This window comes from Mirounga leonina, unplaced genomic scaffold (assembly GCF_011800145.1).
Source record: "Mirounga leonina isolate KUSES-001 unplaced genomic scaffold, KU_Mleo_1.0 Mir_125, whole genome shotgun sequence".
Lineage (NCBI taxonomy): Eukaryota > Metazoa > Chordata > Mammalia > Carnivora > Phocidae > Mirounga > Mirounga leonina.
The window spans coordinates 24,234,805-24,260,296 of record NW_023270305.1 but is presented as its reverse complement, the minus strand read 5'-3'; the positions used below and the strand labels follow the sequence as shown (position 1 = coordinate 24,260,296).

At 39.9% G+C, this 25,492-nt stretch overlaps 1 protein-coding gene across 1 annotated transcript in view; it reads left to right on the top strand.

The window, feature by feature from the left end:
• Positions 1 to 1,347: 1,347 nt before the first annotated feature.
• The window catches only part of CDKL4 (cyclin dependent kinase like 4), a 36,020-nt gene continuing 11,875 nt past the window's right edge, over positions 1,348 to 25,492 (top strand). Inside the window, exons 1-4 of the mRNA XM_035000972.1 lie at positions 1,348 to 3,021; positions 6,245 to 6,366; positions 18,390 to 18,462; positions 24,366 to 24,456. Of these exons, the coding sequence (XP_034856863.1) occupies positions 2,854 to 3,021; positions 6,245 to 6,366; positions 18,390 to 18,462; positions 24,366 to 24,456 (454 nt within the window). The 5' untranslated portion in view covers positions 1,348 to 2,853. The remainder of the gene's footprint in view (positions 3,022 to 6,244; positions 6,367 to 18,389; positions 18,463 to 24,365; positions 24,457 to 25,492) is intronic.

The window sequence follows — 25,492 nt, the reverse complement described above, 5'->3', positions numbered from 1 at the left end:
TTTTTTTTTTTTTTAATTAGTGGTGAAGAGATTTGCATGTCCTTCAGTTTTGGGGTTCTCTTTTGTCTTGCAGGGGCACAAGTTTATCCTTCTTGCTTCTTTTTCCCTTCACTATCCAGTCTCTGACAGAGATTGATAAGCCTCTCCCTTCCCTCTTGCCCAAGAGTAGTGTCACACTGACTGATATCCCCTCAGTATCCATGACTTTTACGTCCCTTCCCTGGGGCAAATACTCTGATCTACCAGGACACACTTAATATTTTTGCACTTGTGATGTATTTTCTCTTCAGGGGATGGAGGGGGGACGATTTTAAGTCTATCTTAGGCTCTTCGTTTCCTCTTCTCTCTTCACAGTTTTTCCAGATCCCACCCCATTCCTGTATTTGCTCTCTGCAAAGGCTTATAGTGGGACCTTAAGAGATATCTCTTCCAGAATTTGGAGTTTACTTTTCTACTTAAGTTTGTAAATTCCTCTGTCTTCCTGTTATTTTGGAAGCATTACATTTATGTGGTTTTATTCTGGTTGATTTCTACAGCTTCGAGAAAGCTATGTGAGGAGATTTGATTTAGATAGCCACCATTATCCTCAGCTATCTCAAAGTTCTCCACCATATACGTCTTCACAAGCCATTTAGGTGTAATGTGGAGCAGGTTTGAGAACTTTGGGTAGGGGTAGAGGATAGGAAAGAAGGCATTTAATTTAAAACAAACTGATTTTGAGATGATTCTATTTGTGTAGAGATAGTCATCAAACATAGTTGGTCTGTACCTCAGGTAAGATATTAGGAATTACTGCTTCTTACTCTGGTAGAGTAAGAATTCCTAGTAAGCTGGAATTAGAGCCATAAATCCCTTTGAGGAATTTCTGCCTTGGTCTAACTCCTGCCTGCATGCTCAGACTCATCTTCCATAAACATGTAAAGGCTTTAGAAAACAGATACTATTGAGAGGTTACCAGATAAAGTACTATTTTCTGGTGCTTTATTTTATCATATTCAGAAGTTTGGTTGATGTGACTGAGAGGTCTAAATATTAGTCTGAGAACTCAATCACTATTAAACCATTTGGGGAAAAAAAAATCATAGATCAATAGATCAAATCATCTACCTAGAGGGAAATAAAATAATACTGACTTAAATACCATAATTAAGCTTTTTGGCATATTTGTAGTTTATTCCAGTAATCATAGGGCTTATCAAGCAGGTTAAATTCATAAATCCACAAAGATTTATACCAATAACTTTCTAAAGCAAATTCCTAGTATCTACTGTTTTCTTCCGTATCACCTATAACTAGGCTAAAGAACAAATGTATGCATGTTTGTATCTAAACACATTTAAGATAATAATATCTATGTAACAATTCAGTATAACTAATAGAGTTTTCAGAACATGATCTGTGATGAATTTTCCATGTTTTTAAAGTGTTTTTGCTTCCATTTTCTCCCTTTCATAAGAGAATAGAATCTCCAAAAAAATATATGTAGCATTGTAGAATAGTTTAGTAATAGTCATTTACCCAGGTAAACACTTTTCCCAGTTGTGTATTTCTATGGTGGCAAGAAAGTGTAGATGATTTCTTTCTCCATTGAGACAATCTGTGGATGGAAAAGATGTTAGTGAAGTAAAAAAAAAAAAAAAGAAAGAAAGAAAAGAAGGGTACTCATTTGAAACATGAGAAATTTATAAAGTGGTCAACTCTTTCACTTGACATTTTATTATTACTAAGGCCTGGATTTGCATTCTTTTGAATTAACTGAGAGGCAGTATAGCGTAGTGATTCAAATTGTGATCTCTGGAACCTGACTGCCTGGGTTCTAACTCCATACTAGCTTCATTTTGTCTCGGTTTTATCATCCACATAATTGGATAAAAATAGCACTTCATAAAATGGTTGTACACATAAGATGTGATTTTCATAGGACAATGTTACTTAAGTGCTAACTATTATCACTATTAGATTATATTAAGATTCTGCTGGATAAAGTGGGGTGGGATTTTTGAGACTTATTCGAATTTTTATATTTTTAATTCCTAGACTGATTTATTTAATAATGTTGGCCTTATTTGTTGTTTAATATGTAATCCCAATTACTATGAAATTCACAAGTGGGTGAGGCAGGACAGAAAAATTAAATATTTCCATGGAAATGAAGATAAAAGAAAGCATTCATGAAAAATTAGAGAGACCTGTCTTCTTTTTTGTGCTTTTTATTTTCTTTAGGAGCTAAGAATTTAAGGATCTGTTCCTTCATACATACAAAAGCTAAGAGCAATAAATGATGTGTCAGAAAGATGTCACTGTTTGTAATGGCAGCTTTATTCCACAGTCCACATCTACTCTTTCTTCTCTCCACCAGGTGGAAGTATAGCACTTTGTACGTGTCTTGTTCTCACTTCTTCCTAGTTCCCCTAGTCCAAGGGGTGAGGAGGGAAAAGATAAACACTGAATGCAAGAGTATTAAATGTTCCTTCAGCTGGATTTTACAGCACCATATTTTCATCATTTACTTGAGGATAATGAAAATAGACTAGATAATGTTCCTTTCCACAAATTCTTTAATTCAACTGAGGTAAAGGCAGATCCATTATAAGAAATATAAAAATCTTTGCAGTAGCTGGAAGAACCACATTAAGACAACTGAATTACCAAAATAATGTTCAAATATTTTTAAGTGTATTTAAAATTAATTGGTGGAAATAAATCTTTGGCATCCTGAGTAAATCGGTTTTATGTACGAGACTGTGAGAACATTGTCCTTGATCACTTGATTAAGCTGAGTCATCTTATTTTCCAGATGTAACATTGTGCTGCAAGTCAATCAATACAGTAATTTAAGTCCTTTCAACTATAATGGAAAAGTATGAAAAATTAGCTAAGATTGGAGAAGGGTCCTATGGGGTTGTATTCAAATGCAGAAACAAAACCTCTGGACAAGTGGTAGCTATTAAAAAATTTGTGGAATCTGAAGATGAACCAGTTGTTAAGAAAATAGCACTAAGAGAAATACGTATGTTGAAGGTAGGTTCACTTTCTCTGTATATCTATAACATCATGGTATTGGATGAAATATGTATGCCAACATTACAATTTGAATGAATTTTAAAGTGATTTTTTTTTTCTCATTGGACTTAATTTCTTGGTATCAGCAACTATGGAAAATAAATTATTACTTTGGACTTTTGGCAGTTCTGATATTGAAGTACTTCCATTCTGGTTGGTAAATATCCACTGTCCTAAGTCCTTCGGCCCAGTGTTTACCCAACCCCTCCCCTGCCTTGGCCTTGCTCTGCCTTACACCCCTCCCAAATCCTTCTCCCCACAAACCAGCAACTAAAAGAACATCTCCTGGCACAGGAGCCCACAGGACTGGACCCATGCCCCTGTAGGCATCGATATGGGGTAGTCCTTCCTGCTCTCCACTGGTTCTTAGGCATATTGAGTATTGCCCCAGCTATGTATACACATTTTCCGCAAAGATTTTGTTACCTTTTTTTTTTTTTAAATAAACTCTATGCCCAACGTGGGGCTTGAACTCAGGACCCAGAGATCAAATCACATGCTCACAGACTGAGCCAGCCAGACGTCCCTAAAGTTGTTTTTACTCTGAAAGGATTTGACATGTAAGATTCATAAGTCTTCAATGTAAGTGTTTTCCTATCCCAGAACTCTTCTGGTTTTAGAACCATAAAAGAACTTAGGGATGCTTCCCATCCAGCATCCTTATCTTATCAGAGAGGAAACTGAGGCACAGGACAGCACTTCTCAAACATTAATGTGCAGAATTAATGTGGGAATTCCCCAGGTGACTTTGCTAAAACACAAAATTCTGAGTCAAAGGTCGGTGGTCAGTCTGAGATGCAGCATTTCCAGTAAACTCCCCAATGGTACTGACGGTGCTTGGTAGACCACACTTTGAGTAATAAAAGTGTGATTTCCTCAAGAACACATAGCTGACGTTTACTTTTTTTTTTTTTTTTTTTTTTTTTGACGTTTACTTTTGACACGGGTCATCTTTTTTTAGGAAAACCCCAGAAATCAGTTTTAGAGGAATATAATAATTATCATATTATCTGTCCTTTCAGGTGTTATTTACAGCAGGTTTCCTCAAACTATTAATAGTTTAAAATATAAGTTAATACGCACGGAGTTTTCAAGATTACATCCTTCGTAAAAACCAGTTCACTGTTACCTCACAGCCGGCAGAAGGCGCTGGTTAGCCAGCCGGCTTTGTCACAGAGCTAAGCTTACAGGGTGTGTCGGAAAGGACTGAGAGTTGTTGTCTAATAAAAGTAATGCTTTTTATCCACCACCTCCCTCCTCCTCATGTCTGCAAGGAAGGTTAACGCTCAGGTAGTACCTCCTGGGTCACAATGCCCACATTTTAAGAATGGGCTTTCAGGTAAGAAGTAGCCAGATCCCACCTCAGCTTGGTGTCTGGGGATGGTTCTCATAATGTACTTCTTGCCAGCTTCGATATGTTGCCCTCCGCGCACCAGGAGCAGATTCCTTCCATGATAAACTTACCTTACCTTCCGCACATCCTCCTGTTACTTAAATGTGATTTGATTTTTGTCCTCCTTATTGCCTATGTTACTTATACAAGTCACTGTTTTTCTGAGCTAAGTTAATTTCCTTTGCAAAGGGGATATAAATTGCTTATCTACCCAAAGACAGATTCGACCAGGTTAGCTTCTATGAATCCCTTACTCTCCTGGTAAAGCCACTGTTTCCCTTCCATTGCATGGCTTTCAGTGTCGCACAAAGCTGGCTTACCTGTGTGGCCTGTTTCCTCCACTCTGCCTCTCTGCTCTTTCAGGCAATGGCAAATTGATTTTGTGCTTTAGACATATTTAGACGTATTTTTAATATGTAATAGAGTCCTTTTTCCCAAACTGTTGAGCACATAGTTGCAGGGTGATTTTTTTTTCCCCCTCAAACCATGCTTACAGATACTGAAGTAGAGGATGCTATCGCTATTGGGCCTGCAAAATATTTCTGCAGCTCCTGCTATATACAAAATCCTGTGTTCCCTCTATATAGGTATCTTTCTGAGTAAGTGGCATAGGGTTTGAAAAGTGATGTATCTAATATACTGGGAAAACAGGGAAGATGAGTTATATGTAAGTGGGAGTGATCAGATATCCTGGTTTATAGCTTTTGTCCCGGAGTCCAGTCTGGTTAGCACCCTCTTTCAAAAGCATCCTGGTTTGCGTGCTTAATTATATGGTCACCCTAGTTATAGGCAGGGAAACCGTATCTGCCTGTTTTCCTGGGACAGTCTTGTCTTATACTCCTTACCCTGATAGGATGATAAATTATATAGTTACTCTATGATGGGTACTTAATTAGAATTTTTCCTCTGGTTTACAACATTAAACAGAGGCTGCCTTGTGAAATGCTCCAGCTTGAGATAGAATTTAACACGTAAAACATCTAAGCATAAGAGAAAACAATAGAATCAAAGAACAGAGCTGAAAACATGATAAATTAAAAACACACTGTGGGGACTCCTACAATAGGAAGTTTAATCAGATTTGAAATTTGGGCTCTAGTATTTCTGAGAGCCAACACTAAAATTCAGACTGCGTTTAAATCTAGCTGACATTGGGGCGCCTGGGTGGCTTAGTCGTTAAGTGTCTGCCTTCGGCTCAGGTCATGATCCCGGGGTCCTGGGATCGAGTCCCGCATCAGGCTCCCTGCTCCATGGGAAGCCTGCTTCTCCCTCTCTCACTTCCCCTGCTTGTGTTCCCTCTCTCACTGTGTCTTTCTCTGTCAAATAAATAAATAAAATCTTTTAAAAAATAAATAATCTAGCTGACATTTATATTAAATCCATGGCAATATGCAAGCTAAATGGGGATTGATAATTTTTATAACCTTTTACTCAATAATTCCATCTCCTCTGTCTTTTATCCAGGGTCCTTTATGACTTGGATATTTAGAATTTTCACAAAATCCATAAAGTATTTATGGTATCAGTGTCCAATATTTTATGTTGTGTACTTTATTTGCTATCTCTGGGGAGATTCAGGCAGTTTAATTACCATCTGTTACAGGTACTTTAGAAGAAGAAAAATGTCTTCTTTTTTTCTTCAACCTTAAAGTAGTTTCTCTTGTGAGTAACCTTAATAAAATTATCCACAAGAGATGCACAGAGAATAATAAACAAGGCCTTCTGTTTAAATTGTGAGGGATCTGGGGAGAAACAAATAACCGAACTTTGATTTCAATTCCTTTGCAGCAATTAAAACACCCAAACCTTGTGAACCTCATTGAGGTATTCAGGAGAAAAAGGAAAATGCATTTAGTTTTTGAATACTGTGATCACACACTTTTAAACGAGCTGGAAAGAAACCCCAAAGGGTAAGTAATCTGGAAACTGAGGCTCTGTATGGCCATTCAGTTTCATTATATGTGGGATTAATTGTGGCAAATTTCAGATCTGAAACACACTCCTCTTTCTGCCAAGATGCATCTGCTGGCTACCCTTCTCACATCTTAGTTAGGATGTGCTCAGACAGAAATAAATATTAACCTAGAGTAAAAATATTTAGGAAGACAAATCAACAGCAAATATAAATCACAGTGCATTTCGAGGCTAACTTATGTACAGGCAAACCTTGGAGATATTGCAGATTTAGTTCCAGATCACTGCAATAAAGCAAATATTGCAATAAAGTGAGTCAAATGAATTTTTTGGTTTCCTAGTGCATGTAAAAGGTATGTTTACACTATATTGTAGTCTATTAAGTGTACGACAGCATTATGTCTAAAAAACAATTGTACATACCTTAATTTTAAAATATCATATTGCTCTAAAAATGCTATCACCTGAACTTTCAGCAAGTCGTAATCGCTGATTGCAGATCAGCATAAAATATAATAATAATGAAAAAGTTTGAAATATGAGAATTACCAAACACAGAAACTCAGGTGAGCAAATGCTATTGGAAAAATGGCGCGAGTAGACTTGCTCCACATGGGGTTTCCACAAACTTCCAGTTTGTAAAAAACACAATGTCTGTGAAATGTAAAGCAAAGCACAATAAAGCAGAGGGCAATAAAATAAGGTATGCCCTTTGAATTCAAGGAATGAACCATGGTTCAATATTAGAATTCATAAAATTCACTAACAGGTTAAAGGAGAAAAAAAAATACATGTGGTTGATAAAATTTGGAAAGGCAGTTGATAAATTCAATGTCCTTTCCTGATTATTAAAAAAAAACAAAACACCTTAGCAAACTAGGATTAAGATACCTCTGTAGCACGCGCCCCCCCCCACCCCCACCCCCACCCACCCACCCCTCTTCAAATCAACAGCTAACTTTATACTCCATGCTAGAGGAACCACTGTTAAAATGAGAAACAAGGAAGTCAGTTGTCACCACTACAATGTAACATTGTTCTGAGAGCTCTAGCCAATGTAAACAAATAGAATATATAACTTTGGAAGCAAGATTAAATCATTTTTATCTGGATGATAGTATTCTACAAAATCTAAGAGAATTGCCTAAAGAGTCATTATAACCAGTGGAATTCAGTATAATGACTACAGCCCTCCAAACTCCACACACAAAAATTAACAGCTCTTGTATCAGTCAGCACTCCAGAAAATCTAGTGGAGAGGATCTCATTCAAATACCAACAACAAAGAAGTTTAGAAATAAAGATAAAAAGAATTGTTCAGATGCTACATAAAGACAACTTACAAACCTTAACTGAGGTACATAAATGATATTTTTTAAATGAACATATATTTCTGAGTGGAAATATTCATTATTATAAAGATACTGCTCCAGTTTATTTATTTATTGCTCAAAAATCTAATCAGAATGCCAATGGGATTTTTTTAACTTGAAAATCAAGTTATCTAAATCAATAAATTTTTTTTAAAAGAAAAGGGACTTTTTAACTGCCAAATATTAAATCAATTAGTTTTAGAGATTCCCTTTGACAAAAAGTACCATAAACAAAACTAAAAAAGAAGTGGTAAGTTAGGTAATTTGTTTGCCAGATGAAGAATTAATATCATTTCATTTGCAGATTTTGCAAATCAAATGTTTTGAAAGATTAACACCCAGTTAGAAAATATATTCATTTGGGGCACCTGGGTGGCTCAGTCGTTAAGTGTCTGCCTTCAGCTCCGGTCATGATCCCAGGGTCCTGGGATCGAGCCCCACATCGGGCTCCCTGCTCAGCGGGAAGCCTGCTTCTCCCTCTCCCTCTGCTTGTGTTCCCTCTCTCGCTGTGTCTCTCTCTGTCAAATAAATAAATAAAATCTTTAAAAATATATATATAGGGGCACCTGGGTGGCTCAGTTGGTTAAGCCACTGCCTTCGGCTCAGGTCATGATCCTGGAGTCCCGGGATTGAGTCCCATATCGGGCTCCCTGCTCAGCAAGGAGTCTGCTTCTCCCTCTAACCCTCCCCTCTCTCATGCTCTCTCTCTCTCATTCTCTCTCTCTCTCAAATAAATAAATAAAATATTAAATATATATATATATATTCCTTCAAAAAAAGTTGAGTAGAATCCTACTGTTGTTCCAGCTGGGTGCTAAGGATATAGCAGTAAACAAAACATACAAAAAAGTTGCCTAACTTTATGGAACTTACATGCAATTCCTACATGAAAAAGCAAATCATAAAAAAGAGGAGGGAAATGACAAATACACCTCGGAGAATATGTTTATCCTCCCTATTAATCAGAAAAATTCAAAAATTTAAGATAAGGTACCATTTCTTGCCTATCAAATTGGGCAAAGAATTTTGAAAAACCAAAATTCCTAGCATTGTTAAAGTTGGGAATCAGGTACCCTCATTCACAGCTGGAGAGAGTATATAATTAGAATGGAAATTTAGCAGTATGTATGAAAATTCTTTAAGTGGTTTTAATCCTTTGACCAAGACATTCCATTTAGAGAAATTTATAATAATCAGGTGCAAAAAGTTATACATAACAATGTTCAACACATCATTATTTACAACAACAACAAAATATTGGGACTGATCTAATTTTCCAATAGTAAAGATTTGACTCAATGCACTTTGCTATATGCATACAATGGAACACTATGTATCCAACCCATTAAAAAGGAAGCTGTAGAATAATTCATGCCCTGGGGACATGTTCATGAAATGGTATGTGAAAAAAATGAAGTTAGAAAGTAGTATGTTCAGTGTAATTGAAATTTATTTTGAATTTATCCCAATATCCCAGCAAATGCACATATTTTACTTTTAAAATAAAAATTTAAAAACCAGTTTACATGATAAATTAATTCATAGTTCAGCTTTATTATGAGTTAAATAGGATTTGTATTGGTTTAGAGGACAGATTGTTCAGCCATCCTGTAAGTTAATTTATAAATTAATGTACATTTTCATAAAGTTAGAAATGTAAACTTCATGTATTGTTCAAGGCCCTGAAAATAAAATATACAATACATACAATACACATACCTGTTTAACTGAACTAACCATCTTTCTCTTCCTTCTATGTACCATAAGCCTTCCTGCCTGTGGAACTTAGCTGATGCTCTTCCTTTAACCTGGAATATTCTAACTTACTCCATTTTCCCTATCTCTATCAGCATCTTGACAATTGGAAATCCTAGGGGTACCTGGCTGGCTTAGTTGGTAGAGCATGTGACTCTTGATCTGGGGGTTGTAAGTTCGAGCCCCGTGTTGGGTGTAGAGATTACTTAAAAATAAAATCTTTAGGGGCACCTGGGTGGCTCCGTCGTTAAGCGTCTGCCTTCAGCTCAGGTCATAATCCCAGGGTCCTGGGATCGAGCCCCGCATCGGGCTCCCTGCTCCACGGGGAAGCCTGCTTCTCCCTCTCCCACTCCCCCTGCTTGTGTTCCCTCTCTCGCTGTCTCTATCTCTGTCAAATAAACAAACAAATTCTTTAAAAAAATAAAATAAAATCTTTTAAAAATAAATAAAATGGGAAATCCTAGATATTCTCAACATCTCAGAGATTCCTCCACCTGGGTAGAATTGCTTCCCTCCTTTGCATAGCCACAGAGTTTGATTTTTATCCCTGTTATGGTACTTGGTACTTCTGCCTTATGTGTTTTTATGTGCATTCTCTCTCTTACTGGACTGTAAGTATTTTGAGTGCAGAATTCATATCTAATTCATCTTAATAGCTTCCTCAGTGTACAGCATTCTTTCACTTCAGGAGTATTTTATTGAGTACTTCTGCTGGTGCAGAGGGTACAAAGATATAGTGGCACAATCCTGCCTTCAAGAAGCTTAAAATCGAATGAAGAGACAGACATTCAGAGTAGCAGTTACAGATGGCAATTCTGATTGGGTTAATGTTGGTACGACTGCAACATCTGCCAGTCCTAGAGAATCAGGGAAGGAAGGGTTTAGGCTGAGACTTTACAAAGGGAAGAGTTGGCCGAATGGACAATCTTGGAGGAATGTGCAGAAAGAAGGAGCAAAGCATATACAGGCAGCCTCTCATTCAGTATGTATTTAGCAACCACAAGGATCTAAGTTGTTTTTTTGTTTTTGTTTTTGTTTTTGTTTTTAAGTAATCCCTATAACCAACATGGGGCTCAAACTCATGACCCTGAGATCGAGTCTCACACTCTTCCAACTGAGCCAGCCAGGTGCCCCCACAGGGATTGCTGAACTACCTACTTTCCACTCTTTTAAGTCTTGTAAATGTATTTAGCAATGCCAGTGTATACACGGGCTTTGGGTCCACCCTGAGACTTGGATCTACATAGGGGAATGCAACTAGAAACAGTGCAAAACACGCCAGTCTTTTTATGAAATGCTGGGTGCTTCCACGTAACAGTGATTAATTTAAAACACCCATCTACCTTCACTCCCTTCCTAAAACCTACTTAAATAACAGCCAAGAGAATGTAAAACCAGCGAATAGCAAACAGAGGTAAACAACCAGACCGCATACATACCAACCCTATTTGAGCCATTGTTTATTAGGGTAAATTCAGTTTGGAGAATTAACTGGTGTGTGGATATGAGGCAATCAACAGAGGGGACGTGTGGGTGAGCTGTGGGATGGTGAGCTGATGATCAAGAGACCCGAGGACTAACTTATATCATTAAGAAGAGCTGATTTCACACTAAGATGGTGAAAGTGTACTGCTTCCTCTGCCAGATGAAGCCTTTGGTGTCCTCTACATTTTGGATAGGGAAAAAAGCACTTGTCAGATCAACAGCTGCATCCATACTGAGTACTGAGACTGTGTTGGATTTGCTCAAGAAACTACATGTATGTGACGCAGCCAAAATTGGCATCACCTGATTAAGCTTAAAACGATCTATTCTCCTTTCTCTCAGACCCTTCTGTGTTCTACACTAAATACAATGGATAAGTTCATTGGTAATGGGATAGAAATTGCCTCCCTGCCAGAGGAAGGATTTTCCTTCCCGTTGCACGATGTATAATGGAATAATCCTGCCTTCAAGAAGCCTAAGATCTAATGAGGAATCTGAAATACAAAGGAACAGTTACAAGCGGTTATAGTGTTAGAAAACTACAAACGGGTTTACAAAACTACAGCTGTCCATTCCCCTTCTGGCTGATAGGAACACATTATGCACATCCACGAGTCAGGCTTCAATTTCTTTTTTTTTTTTTTTTTTAACTTTAGCTTTATTGAGGTATAATTGACGTATAAAAGGTTTGAATTTCTCTCTCAGTTAACTGTTCATAGAAAATTTCCCGTAAGACAGGGTGTGGTTTGTTGGAAAGATGGCCATGAATCATGAGTACCAAGAAATACATTGGTGAGGGTTGCACAAGAGTCATGTCCCAGGTAATGGAGTGAGGCGATCCTTTCTTTGAAATGGCTTCCTGATTCCCGTGGGGATCATGGGATCCCTGGACAAGAGGCCAAGTGGTAGTTTTTCATTTCCAGAATTGCGATAACAGGCAACGAGCCGCAGTGATGATCAAAATGGTTTAATTGACCATAGTTTCTCTCGAACCAAAATAGATGGGACGATCACTAAGGTTCTATTTTTCAATAAAAACTGGTGACTAGAGGCTTAACTTGAGTCACCACAGTAGCCAGTTCACAGAACCAGGGCCTGTGACTAAAGGGAAGATGGCTTTCCTTGAGGAATGCCCTGCAATAACATCACACATCTGTTCTTAATTCTTCCTCTTAGCCTGCCCCCAAAGTAGTCTGTAGCCATTTACCAGGATAGTCAGGCGCTAGAAAAAGAGAAATACCCTATCTTTCAGGAATTAATGGACAAGTCTCTGAGGGAAAACCAGCACCAATGACCTTGAAAGCCCCTGCAGTCAGTCTGGAGGGGATGGGGAGCAGGAAGCATTAAGTCTGGTGGTGAATGCAATCTTGACTCAAATCCATCTCACGGTAGTCCTGGTAGGTCCACAGATCCAACCTTGAGATTATTTCTCCATCTCCTAGCTGGATAGTTGAGACAGACACACTAGCAGATGGAGAAAGAGCCAGCTGACTGGCCCACGGAGTGAACACTGTGGTAGGAAGAGCCCAGTAGAAGGGCTGGCATCTGCTGCTGCTTGACCAAAACAGAAAACCGGAAGCCCACTACGCATTTGGGGAAGAGCACAGCTTGGCGCTGCCATTACAGATTTTGAGGAGGCACAGTTGGGAGGTAGATGAGAGCGTTGCGTGTGAAAAATCCTCTCCAACACTCTGTCGCCTCAGATCTTTGGATCTCCTCCTCCTCATTTTACTAATGAGTTTCTGGCGTTCAACTTCAATTGCCATAGGCAATCCTTTAGCCAGGTTTCAGTCAACCAGTTTGGCAATCAGCTAGACTCATTCCTAGCTGTTCCAGGTCATCTGGTGAAACTGGAATCTCTAGTAAGTGTGCCCGTATTGTTATAATCGGCCCAGTTGAAAATTCTGATTCTTCCCCTCTGGTCCTACATCAGTGAAATCCATGCTCACAGGCATTCCCCATTGTAAATTAGCAATATCTTATAGTTCTTTTGCTGTGTAAACCTTTTCCTCTGTTTGACTTTGTAATAGGCCCCGTGGGATATGCTGAACTCTGACTTTAGTTAAGGTTTAGGGACCTCTCAAGGTCTGAGAAGAACTGGCATCCCCATGCAACACAGCTACCTCAAGTGAGAACATTAGAGGGTTCTCGTCAAGGCAAAACCAGCCTCATCATACGAGTTTGGGGGCTAGTTTGCCTGAGACAGGATGTTTGGTAGGAAGTTGGGGTGCTCTTAATTATATGAATACTCCTGAGTGCCACATTTCAATTCTTGAAGTATAGGTAGCTCTTTCTCAGTTAATTGTAACTGAGAAATTAATTAACCTCACATAAGTTATATCTATGTTGTCACTTAGCATCCTGCAGGATTATTCTCCGTGTTTGATTCTTCAGTCATTTCATGTTATTCTTATAGATCCATGAAGTGAGTCCCAAAGATACAAGCAATAACGGGTTCTTTTAGTGCAAGCACTGAAACTTCTGGTTTCCTAACTGCGTTGAATGAAGATATTAAAGCCCTATCTCTGTCCTTTATAAAAATTTCTCATGAAGTTAGAGCCAACCCCCCCCCACTTTTCTTGTATTATTTATGTTTCCCGTATTATTCTGTCACACTCAGTCAGGCAAAGGCTTGCCTTGAATAGGCATTTTATTCCAGATGACCACAGGTGATGATTTAACAACTGTTTGATCTCGGTACCCATCTACCAGCTAGTCCAGTCACTAATGGTAATCAGGTTCTCCTGCCTTTAAACCCAATTAAATCAGATAGCCAATCCCCAATTCCCAAGGCCTTAGTCTGTGGCCCACATCCGCTTCTGGTAGCGTATTCTGAACCGGTCAGGGTTCAACAACAGAATTCACTCCAGCTGGTGTAAGCAGAAAGGGACTTAGGACAGGGTGCTAGTTTATAAAATTTCCAAGAGTGCCAGAGAAACAAGCTTAGTTAAGTACCTACTAGATACCAGGTACCATCGAGGCCCCAGAGGCACGGTAGTCAACGAGACAAAGTCCCTGAATGGAAGGAAAGCACAGGGAGGGGAGGAGAATGAACAATGAACACAAAGATCTGGAGGCGCAAAGAAGCCGGGCATGCTCAGGAAATGGTGGAAACCAGTGGGGCCGGGGTGAAGTATCTGTGGGAATACAGGAGGAGACAGAAGGGGAGGAGGTTAACCGAAGTGGTGGTGTGAAGGGGATGGCAGACTGGAGTCGAGATGGGCTTGTAGTCTCGGATAGCAAGGGTTGACTGAGGACTCACTTAGTCTCGGGTACTGACAGTGAACTCAGGTTTTCCCCCTGTGAAGTTATATAAGGAATTAAAGCAAAGCTGATGAGTCCTGATGTCCCCAGCAGGACCCCTCTGAGTGACGGAGAGAGCCAGTCCCCCAGCAATCAAGTCGGCATTCCCACCTCGAGACACCCTTCTTCAGTCTTGAGCTAGGATGTCTAGTTTTTGCTCTCAGGCCTTCACTGTGCCTTGTAGTAGTTGTCTCTGCCCTCACCCAGCCTATAATATTTAAACACTGAGTGTCAGCTGACTTCTTCTGAAGGTTTTATTTCACCTCAAAGCACTTTGAAACATGCTGCCTGTGGCTGAATCATGTTGCAATCCTCTATCTTTCTGGAATGAGCCCTGTGCGAATCTGTCTTTCTGATAACTATCTTCTCTTTGTAAGATCGGTGGTATGTGTTTGTAGCTGGTATTTTGTACATACGCTGTGTTGCCTACAATGGAACCTGCCTTCTCGGAGTCGAAGCTGTTCTGTTTCGAGCAGAGCCATGACCCGTTCCCATGAGAAGCCACGAAACAAAAGTTCCCCTTCCACAGCAAGAGCTCGGGACTTTGCTACGGCATTCATTCGTGCCCGGATCCATGTTATCAGCGCTAGGAACCTCAGTTCCACCAGTCTCTGAACCCTCGCCCCTATCTTGTTTCCCGATTCCAGGACTTGATACCCCGTCCCTGCGGTGCTTAGACCCCGCCCAGCATTCCGTGTCTACGTGTTTCTCTTGCAGGCCCTTGCAAGGCCTGAAGTCCATTTCCCTTCCCTCCACCGCCACCTCTCTGACCAACATCACCAGATCTCACCTGCATTATTAAATCTGCCCCCCTCATCAACCTCCCTGTCTCCATTCTGCCCACAGAAATCCACTCTCCATATTACGCCACTTGCCTTCTTGAGTCCTTTCAATGACTTTCCTCTAGGCTTAGAGTAAAATCCAAACTACTTACCCAGATCTCTAAGGCCCTTGGTGGTTAGAGATCTAACAGCCTCACCAACTTCACTCATTTTGGCCACACTGGCCTCCTAATTGTTTCTTCTACCCTCCCCGTTCCTTCTCACCTTGGGGCCTCTTGCTGTTCTCTTGGGGCTCTTCTTCCTACAGGGTCACTGGCCTCACCTGATCTCAGACCCTCATCCTAAACCTATGGAGATATGAAAGCCCAGACTCTTAGGAGATAGTCTTCCTAATAAACTTAAGTGGCATTGTTCCATTTTTACACATGAGGAAAACTGCAGGCACAAATAACTTGCCTGGGCTTCTAAAACTTGGAAGCAGTGCAGATGGGATTTGAACCCTGCCTCATAGGGCTCAAAATGGCTGTACTATTCTTCCTGTCTCTTATAAAAACCTTTAAGCAGTGTTGTCTCCAGCATGGCTCTAGGCAAAGAGGGGAGAAAGATCAGCTTATATCAGAATTCAGTGTAGGGGGCACCTGCGTGGCTCAGTTGGTTAAGAGTCTGCCTTCAGCTCAGGTCATGATCCCAGGGTCCTGGGATCGAGCCCCGCGTCAGGCTCCCTGCTCAGCGGGAAGTCTGCTTCTCCCTCTCCCACTCCCCCTGCTTGTGTTCCCTCTCTCGCTGTCTCTCTGTCAAATAAATAAAAGAAAAACAACCTTAAAAAAAAAAATTCAGTGCAGGAAATAGAAATGGCTCTAGACACTTCCAGCAGAATGGGATTTAATATTGAGAATTAGGGGCTTTCACAATATTAATAATACTTAATTAGAAGAGTTGGAGTCAAAAGGCCGCCACCAGACCATGGACTTATCAAGAATGTGCTGTCATAACTGTCACCTGAAGTTAGAAAACTGCCCTGAGAAAAATACCTCCATGCACTTGTTGCTCTTTCTCGGCATGTACCACAGCTTTGCATGGTGAGGTCTTGTAGCTGGTTCGATGCCTGAGTCATACAGAGGCTGTCCCATCCCTCTGTAAGACCCACAACAGCTGCAGGATGAGTTTAGTTTTTAAAAGTGATCTAAACATACGATTTAAATTTCCAAGTATGATAAAACATTAAGGCCAAGTAATGGGTATGTTTGGAATATTCGATCACTTTAAACTTTTTAAATAAAAAAGTCTTACAGTAGACTGCAAAAGACATCTTGTGTCTCAGATTTTCGAAACTCTGCAAACAGCCACCCCATCCCCATGAAGAGGGTTGAGAAACAAACAACACATGGGTAAAAATATTTGCAGCACAAATGCAGACTCCAGTATATATTGAGTCTTCATGAATCAATTTTGTTTTATTTTTTTTTAAGATTTTATTTATTTATTTGACAGAGAGACAGCGAGAAAGGGAACACAAGCAGGGGGAGTGGGAGAGGGAGAAGCAGGCTTCCTGCCGAGCAGGGAGCCCGATGCGGGGCTCGATCCCAGGACCCAAGCCGAAGGCAGTCACTTAACCAACTGAGCCACCCAGGCGCCCATGAATCAATTTTACAAAGGGTAAACAGGCCAGTCAAAAAAGACATAAAGGCCATGAACAGGAAATACTGAAAAGAAGACATGTAATGTCCAATAATCATGTGAAAACAAAAGTCACTAATAGTTAATGAAATGCCAATGAAAACCAAAATGAGCTATCTTTTTAGTTTAACCACATTTTGGCAAACATAACATTGGCAAAACTGGGTGTTGGCAAGACAATGAGGAGATAGGGACTTGAATGCACAGATGTTCGGTGGGCAATATGCAACTGAAGTCGCCATCATGGGACAGTGATGTGAGCCATGGAAAGATATCAACAGAAAGTTAAAGGGAGTGTAATTGCTATAATTTATAGAGATGGTTACACAAAGTAGACTACTCCCAGACAAAATGTGAGTTGCCCAGATCCCCAGTTCTGCAATGGAAAATACCTTCCAGTATTTCCAGGATCCTACAGGGACAAGAAGCACCCAGCCTCTCATTCTTATGGGACATGTGTTCCTTCTGGCCTCCCCTGGCTGTGTACCTGCCTGCTCACCAGGTGTAAGAAACTGTTACACAATTACAGCATGTACTCGAGTGTGTTTACCACCATAACTGCTGGAAGTCAGTCTTCAAGTATGCCTTTCTTCCTGCAAAACCAGGTTTTAGGTCTATCTGAAGGTCGTATCTGCAGGATCCAAATGTAACATGTGCCTACCATTGGTCCTAGAAATCCCACTTCTAGAACTTGCCTTAAAAAGATAATTGCACAACTGCGGTAGGATGGACGATTACAGATATTCATTGAAATGTTGTTTCTAGGAATAAAATTGAGTCAACCTAATTGCTCACCAATGGGAACTAAGTAAGTAAATTATGACATATCCATATAATAAGACCATGAAATAGATGTGAAAGCATTGGTATTTGTACCTCTATGCATACAAGCTTCCTGAAAGAGGGGGGAGTAGTTGCAGAGAATGAAATGTGTGACTAGCCAGGTATGAGAAAGAGTTCTTCATGAATATACTTTTATACTCTTCAAATTTTGAGCCATATGAATGCATTGATCTAAAATTAAAGGGGCACCTGTGTGGCTCAGTCTGTTAAACATCCGACTCTCGATTTCGGCTCAGATCATGATCTCAGGGTCATGAGATTGAGCCCCACATTGGGCTCTGTGCTGGGCACGGAGCTGCTTAAGACTCTTTCCTCTCCCTCTACCCCTCTCCCAATCCTGCTCTCTCTCCCCCTCTCTAAAAAAAAAAGCTAAAGTTAAAAAGTAAATGCAGAGGAAAAAAAAGTAAATGCAGAGAGAGAGGCAGAGAGAGGGAAAGAAACAGAGGTGCCGGAAGAGAAAGCCACTTACACTACAGCAAGAAGTTTGGGGTAGCAAGTTTTGAGTCAACACTTTCTATTCCTTTACTTTGCGATACTGCTTGGATTTTTGTGATAAGCATATGCCATTTCTACAGATCTAAAATTTTCAAATTATGAAAGAAAATTATGTATCTATAATGAAAACTACACAGTAAAGCAATTTTCATGAACACATTCAAAAAACTATCTCCAGCACACCCTTTTCACCATGTTTGTTGGCCACGGCAAGCCCTACCCACTCCCTTTCTGGTCCCAGCTCCCTCTCCTGACCCCCCCCCATCTTAGGAGTTTTCATTTCCTTTTTAATTTTCTTTCCCCCAGAGTTGCTGATGGAGTGATCAAAAGTGTATTATGGCAAACACTTCAAGCTCTTAATTTCTGTCATAAACATAACGTAAGTAACATTTTCCAACATACTTGTCAATTTCTTCTTTTCTTCTAAATAGCTCAGGGATCGCCTTAAAGAGCTAAAGATGGAAGGAAAGGAAGAAAGTCACAGAATATGGGAAACGTAATCCATGGCTTTTTTTTCAAATTTCCATTTGAATTCCATTCCAAATTATTAATTCCTTATGAATTAAAAGCTTGTGTAAACTCAGTGTTCCTTTTGCCATCCTACTGGTGATTCCTGTGACCATTTTTAAACTGGGTTAAATGAGTTTGCTGGATAGCAGTGGTGTAACTCCCCATGGCACTTGATTTAATTTTGTTTTTATGTTTTTTGAGTCTTTTATTCTTTAAGAGGCCCCCTTCCAGTATCCCTTTAAAAAATTTTTTTTAGCATTAGTTTTTTAGACCCATAGTTCTCAAACTTGAGCATGCATCAACCCCCCTGGAGGTCTTATTAAGATACAGTTTTCTGGGCCCACCCCCAGAGTTTCTGATTCCATAGGTCCGGGTTAGGGCCCCAAGAATTTGCATTTCTAACATTTGCCCGGTTAATGCTGAAGCTGCTGGTCCAAGAAACACACTTTGAATACTACTGTGTTCTAGAAATCATTGCGGCTGATTGCTTCCTGTGTGTCATTTAACTTGTTCTTTCACCTATATTTCCAGTAAATTGGTATTTGTGTCTAGAAACTCGATCATTTCAGGTTCAGTTTTTCAGGCAAGAATATTTCATATGTAATGCTATACATGTCTTCTTGCGTCAACATCATTAGGCTTATGTCAGCTTGTCCCACTTTTGATCATCTTGAAATAGATAAGTGGCTTCAGGAGCTTAGTTTGATCCTCTCCACTATGAGTTTCCTGGTCAACCTTTTTACTTGATGGCTTTAGCCTTCATTGATGATAATTGCCTAGGTCTAGTATTTCATTAGGGTTAAAAGATGGTGATTTTCAAATTCTATTATTTCTTCTGCATTTATTAATTTGAATTCTATGAAGAAGAACCTACCCTCACAGACTCTGGCTACTGTAAAATACAGTAAGATAAAGGTGTGATTATTTCCCTTGTTTGTCAATACTCAGAGTGATAAGTTGGTATCTTAGCAACCTCCAAGAATGAACAATGAAGGTTTTAGGGGAACGTAGGCATCATTACAAACTCATGGATCTTATATATTTGATATGTTCAATCCTTTGCAATGATAGTTCTCTCTGATGTTCAAATTATCCCATCTTGGGCCAGTGGGAGCTTCTTTAAGTTGGCTTCTGAGAACTTTTGCTATAATGATAGTTTTTTGTTTTGTGTGTATGTGTGTGTTTTCTTTTTTAAAAAATTTTTTATTGTTATATTAATCACCATACATTACATCATTAGTTTTTGATGCAGTATTCCATGATTCATTGTTTGTGTATAACACCCAGTGCTCCATGCAGAACGTACCCTCCTTAACACCCATCACCAGGCCAACCCATCCTCCCACCCCCTCCCCTCCAGAACACTCAGTCTGTTTCTCATAGTCCATCGTCTATCATGATTCATCTCCCCCTCCGATTTTATAATGATAGTTTTTAAAAAATAACTCTAGACCTTTTGAGTTGGTGCCTAGACAGAGGCAATGCCTAGGCAAGGATACAGACTACCATATGGTAAATTTTGATGCCAGCATAATGTCTATCATAGTCTAGGATTGCTGGAAAAGAATGTAAAATCATGGAAATAAATTTCAATACTTAGAGGAAGCTTCCTTTAGTTTTAAGAAAGTCAAAGAAGAGTTTGTAGGATCAATCAAAAGCTTATATTTTCTATTAATAAAGTATTGAGTTGGGGCACCTGGGTGGCTCAGTTGGTTAAGCATCAGACTCTTGATCTCAGCTCAGGTCTTGATCTCAGGGTTGTTAGTTCAAGCCCCGCATTGGGCTCCATGCTGGGTATGGAGCCTACTTTAAAAAAAATAAAAATAAAAAATATAGAGAAATACTGTTCACAAGATACATAAGCCTGGTTTTCATGATGCAAATGCTTTCAAATACTTACTAAAGATGTTGCTGAATTAAAACCACATCCCAGGGCACCTGGGTCGCTCATCAGTTAAGTGTCTGCCTTTGGCTCAGGTCATGATTCCAGCGACCTGGGATCGAGTCCCACATTGGGCTCCCTGCTCAGCAGAGAGCCTGCTTCTCCCTCTCCCTGTGCTGCCCCCCTTGCTTGTGCTCACTCTCTCTGTCAAATAAATAAATAAAATCTTTTAAAAAAACTAAAAAAATAAATAAAACCATGTCTCTGTTACTTTCTACCATGCTATCAGAGGTATTAAAGTTTACCTAAGGTTCTTGTAGGAGTCTTATGGGTAATTAAAATGATTTTTTGAAGTTCTATTTACCATAAGTGTTTGTCCTTTATCTCTATATAGTCAGACACTTTCCTGTGTACTAGGTTATAAATTTGAATGCAACGTCTGGGCTGATTTATCTTTGTATCTCTTCAACACCTAGCATAGATCTTTTTATATAACAGGTGCTCGCTCAATAAGTATTTATTGAATAGCTGCATGAATGAATGAATGAATGAAGTCAATCAACTTACCTACTGATTGTGACTTACTATTCCCAGCAGACCCAAACATTATTATAGCTCAATGCAACTGCCATCATTTCTCTGCTTGGAACAACACGTTCTGTATCTTAAGTTTTAAAACCTCCAATTGATAACCCATGACCTCTATTAAAAATGGATAATTTTTCAAACTTCCCTCCCCCAACATGGGAATTACTTCTGAATTCCGGTTATCTCATTTTCTTATGCTATGGTAAGCCTTTGTGTATCTTTTTACCTATTACTAAAATGCATGCAAAGGAAAAAAATTAGGTCATATGTAAGCTGTTACAATACTACATCTAAAACCTTTATCCTCTCCTTATTTTTAAAGGAACCCTCATGATACTCTCAAAGAATAGAAAACGCAATCTGACTCAATGGTGTTGCTGAAAATTCACAGCTTTCAACCTATGGAGACCATGACTACCTTATTATCTCCAGAGTGGTGATCCTAACCAAGACAAGGAAGGTTAAAGTTATAAGGGATTAGGCCTTATTAATAGGGATCACCTTGGAGCTCATTAGAAATGCAGAATTTCAGGCCCACCTTAGATCTACTGAATCAGAATCTGCATTTTAACAAGATCTCCAGGAGATTCATGTGCACATTAAATTTTGACAGGCACTGGATTTAAGAAAGTACCTATTCATTTTGTTTTTTCTTACCCTCTAATATTGCTAGAATGAGTTAACTAAAGTGACCCATTTAGTATCATAATGAACTCATGGATTTTTATATACCTGATATATTAGACAAAAAGAAGTCCATTGCAAAATGACAAAACTACAATGACTTCCAAGATATATGTATCAGGCTGCAATATCCATCATCATCTTGTTCATACTAATGTTCTGGTTGTGAAGAAGGAGGTCCTTTTCCTCACTGCTGTATCAGTAACCATCTCTAAACCTCAAGAGGACAACCGTCTCAGATAATAGAGACCGATTATTTAGGGGCACCTGGCTGGCTCAGTTGGTGGAGCGTGCAACTCCTGATTTTGGGGTCGTGAGTTCAAGCCCCACACTAAGTGTAGAGATTACTTTAAAAATAAAATCTTTAAAAAAAAAAAAACTTATTTGATCAGGTATTACAAGAAGCAATTTGTGAAAGTTCTGGAGTTTCTTAAAGTTGAGGGTCACGGTACCTCTTCTTGTTGACTTGTGAGCCAGTAAAAATGAGATTACACATTAGCCACAGTAACCCAACTTGAACATTTTCTAAAAGCTGTGTATGCAACCCAAGTTATTTAAAAACAAACAAACAAACAAAACCCTGCTTGTGTCACCTGACTTGCAGGCTTCTTGGTGTTTGGTGGAAAGCAAACTGACTGCTCGAGGCCCTGCCAAGTGTGCACAGAGTGTGGCTTTGCAGCAGAGAAAGCGAATGTTGTAGGATTAAGCGGCTTCCGTTCTCCGTGCTTGACTTCCTACTGTTCCAGGCATTTTTACTCTCTTTTGCTTTCTTCAGTATCCTCTTCCTCTTCATTAATAGCTTCTCTTACCTGCATCTACACCAGTAAGTTTTCTGTTTCTTTGGGACACATCAGTACTTCATTTGCCTTGGTATTTTTTTGGTTGGAAAATAAATTGCTAAAAATTTTGCATGGATTTGCACTAGGTCCAAAAATCATATTTAAGTAGACCAAAAGACAAGTGTCAGTGTAAGTCCATTTGCCTGATAATGCCACACGTAGTCCAGAAATTTTAGAATTTGATGCAGACTCTTTTGAGGAACATAACCTAATCCTAGTAAATAACCAACTATTGTGACTAGGACTCAGAGTGTTAATCCAAGTTTCATAAATGTGTTGCTTAAACGGTAGGACCTCAAAACTATGTTGGTTTATATTATAGCAATGTATTTTTTTAAAATTAATATCAAAGGCCTTAGGACTCTAAAGAGGCCTAGAAGTTTCTTCTGTTGGTCATACAAATTATGAGACAGTTGACAATAATTGAGACTAACTAGGAACAAGCTTCTGTTACCACTGCCATTTTTGTGACCTAAAATGAATTTAGGACTCAGCCTTTTATCTTCCCAGATAGCTACCATAGAAGCAAAGAAAAATTACTTCAGAATTGTCAGTGTGGCAGGAATATATACAGGGACTGATAGCACAGCAGAGGAATGAGGCAAAAGGAGCAGATTACTGTGACAGTCAATCCAGAGACCCTGTCAGTGGTCACCTGCAGTCACAAGATTGTGGTAGGAATGAAATAATTCACGTGCAAGGACTTGAAAAGGACGGAGCTCTAGAGGAAGGCTGAGCTGCAGAAGAACAACAACATCAGTTTTATCCGTTGGCTTGTCTGGGAGGAAGAACTGGAAAGATAAAGTGCTGAAGAATAGGGCCTGAGCTGTGTTCTTGGAGGGCCTCCACACCATGGAGCAGCCATTTCTGGAAGAACAGGAGTGCGGCTCATGCAGCCTGCCTGCCTCCTTACCCCAGTGTGGCCCTCGCACATCCAGCAAGGAGTACGTGCTCCATTCAGGGTCTTTACAGTGATGCAGCAAGTTGTAAGGTCTCTGCCTACAGAGGAATAACGGGAGCCTCTGTGAGGGGGGAACGCCTCACGGGGGTGTCCTGCTCTCCCAGGACAGACCCTGGCAGACAGCGCTATGTGGTCGTATCCCAGGAGAGCTGCTAATCCTCCCAGGTTAGCTTAGTGCTGAGGAAGAATGGCAGTGGTCCTCGTCCCGATGCTGAAGGCTCAGCGTCTCTTGAGAAGTAGGTGACTGTACCTCCCAGCTTACCCAGGACAGTTGTGGTTTGGTCCTGTTTTCCTGGCGTAATTAATAATAGCGCTCCTTTCATACATCCCAATTTGGGTGATAAATAATATGGTCACTCTAGTTACAAGCCAATTTTTAAGCAAATTTTCTTTGTTATCATTCAAATGTTTTTCCAATTTCTCAAATCTGCAATACTTATTCAACCTGAATTGAGATTCTTGGGCGGCATCAAGATACATCAAGTCTAATCTCATCTAGGGCTTTACCTCTTGCAGTTTAAGTAGAGACCAGTAAAATGTGGAAGAAATAATTGTATGACACGACCTCAAAAAAAAAAAAAAGTTTTCTTATCCAACAATTATAATTTCAATTTCTTTGCTTATATAGCAGCATTTTGATTTTTCTTCTTTTGGTGTGGTAAGATTTATGAGTGAAAATTTGCCAATTAAAGTTCTTTTAGAAAAATGAAGGAAAAGCATATTGTTCTTATCTCATGTTTATCATCTAGACTAATATTTAATGTTTATTATGCTTTCATTTTGATGACTCAGAGAAATAATCAAATATTATCTTACAGTGTATTCACAGAGACGTAAAACCTGAAAATATTCTAATAACTAAGCAAGGAATAATCAAGATCTGTGACTTTGGGTTTGCACGAATTCTGAGTAAGTAGCAATTTTTCCCTTATCCAATTCAGATGATTATGAAGTGATATAAACTCTTACTTTAGATATTGAACAGATGCTAAGTGTGACAGACATTGTGACTATTCAAAGAGGAAAAGTTCACTTTTACCTTTTAGCCAGTACCTTAGTGTGCACTGCAACTCCACTCCACTCCACTCCAATTTATTGGATGTCATATTTATGTGCTTTGCCTCGTAGAGGAAAAGAGTTATAAGATGCATTTCTGCTCTTCATGCACTTACAATCTGAAGTAAAAGAAACAAAAGAAGGGGGGCACCTGGGTGGCTCAGTCGTTAAGCGTCTGCCTTCGGCTCAGGTCATAATCCCAGGGTCCTGGGATCGAGCCCCGCATCGGGCTCCCTGCTTGGCGGGAAGCCTGCTTCTCCCTCTCCCACTCCCCCTGCTTGTGTTCCCTCTCTCGCTGTGTCTCTCTCTGTGAAATAAATAAATAAAATCTTTAAAAAAAAAAAAAAAAGAAACAAAAGAATAATACGAGATGGTTCGCAGGGAAGTACCAAAGCGAGGGTGCAGATGGTTCCCTGGAGGGAGACATTACTATGCCCCAGAGAGGTCGGGAAAATCCCGTGGGGTTGGTAAGACTAGAAGAGTAAGCAGAAAATTAAGGAGAGGTTTCAGAGACAGTGCTAAGAAAAAGGAAGTCATCCCAGGCAGGGGGAACCAAAGGGAAAGGAGAACAGATCACGATTTCTCCCTGAATCTAGAACTGTGCGGCAGGCAACAACACGCGTTAGCAACAACGCACTGCAAGGTGGGTGTGCACACAACCAGTTTCCTGGTAGGACAGACGCAGGTAGCTTCACAGTGCACCTGGAAGTTGGTTTCAACTTGAGGTTCCACTCCAGAAATCCTCATTCCCGCCCCCCTCTGTGTGGGACTGTGTGGGATGAGACTGATGTTAACTAAGCCGAGGGACCCCTGGGAGTTGAATTGACTGTCCGAGCGCACAGCGGAAGTATTTGGGCAGCTGGTGCCTCGCTGCCACAACAGTGAGGAG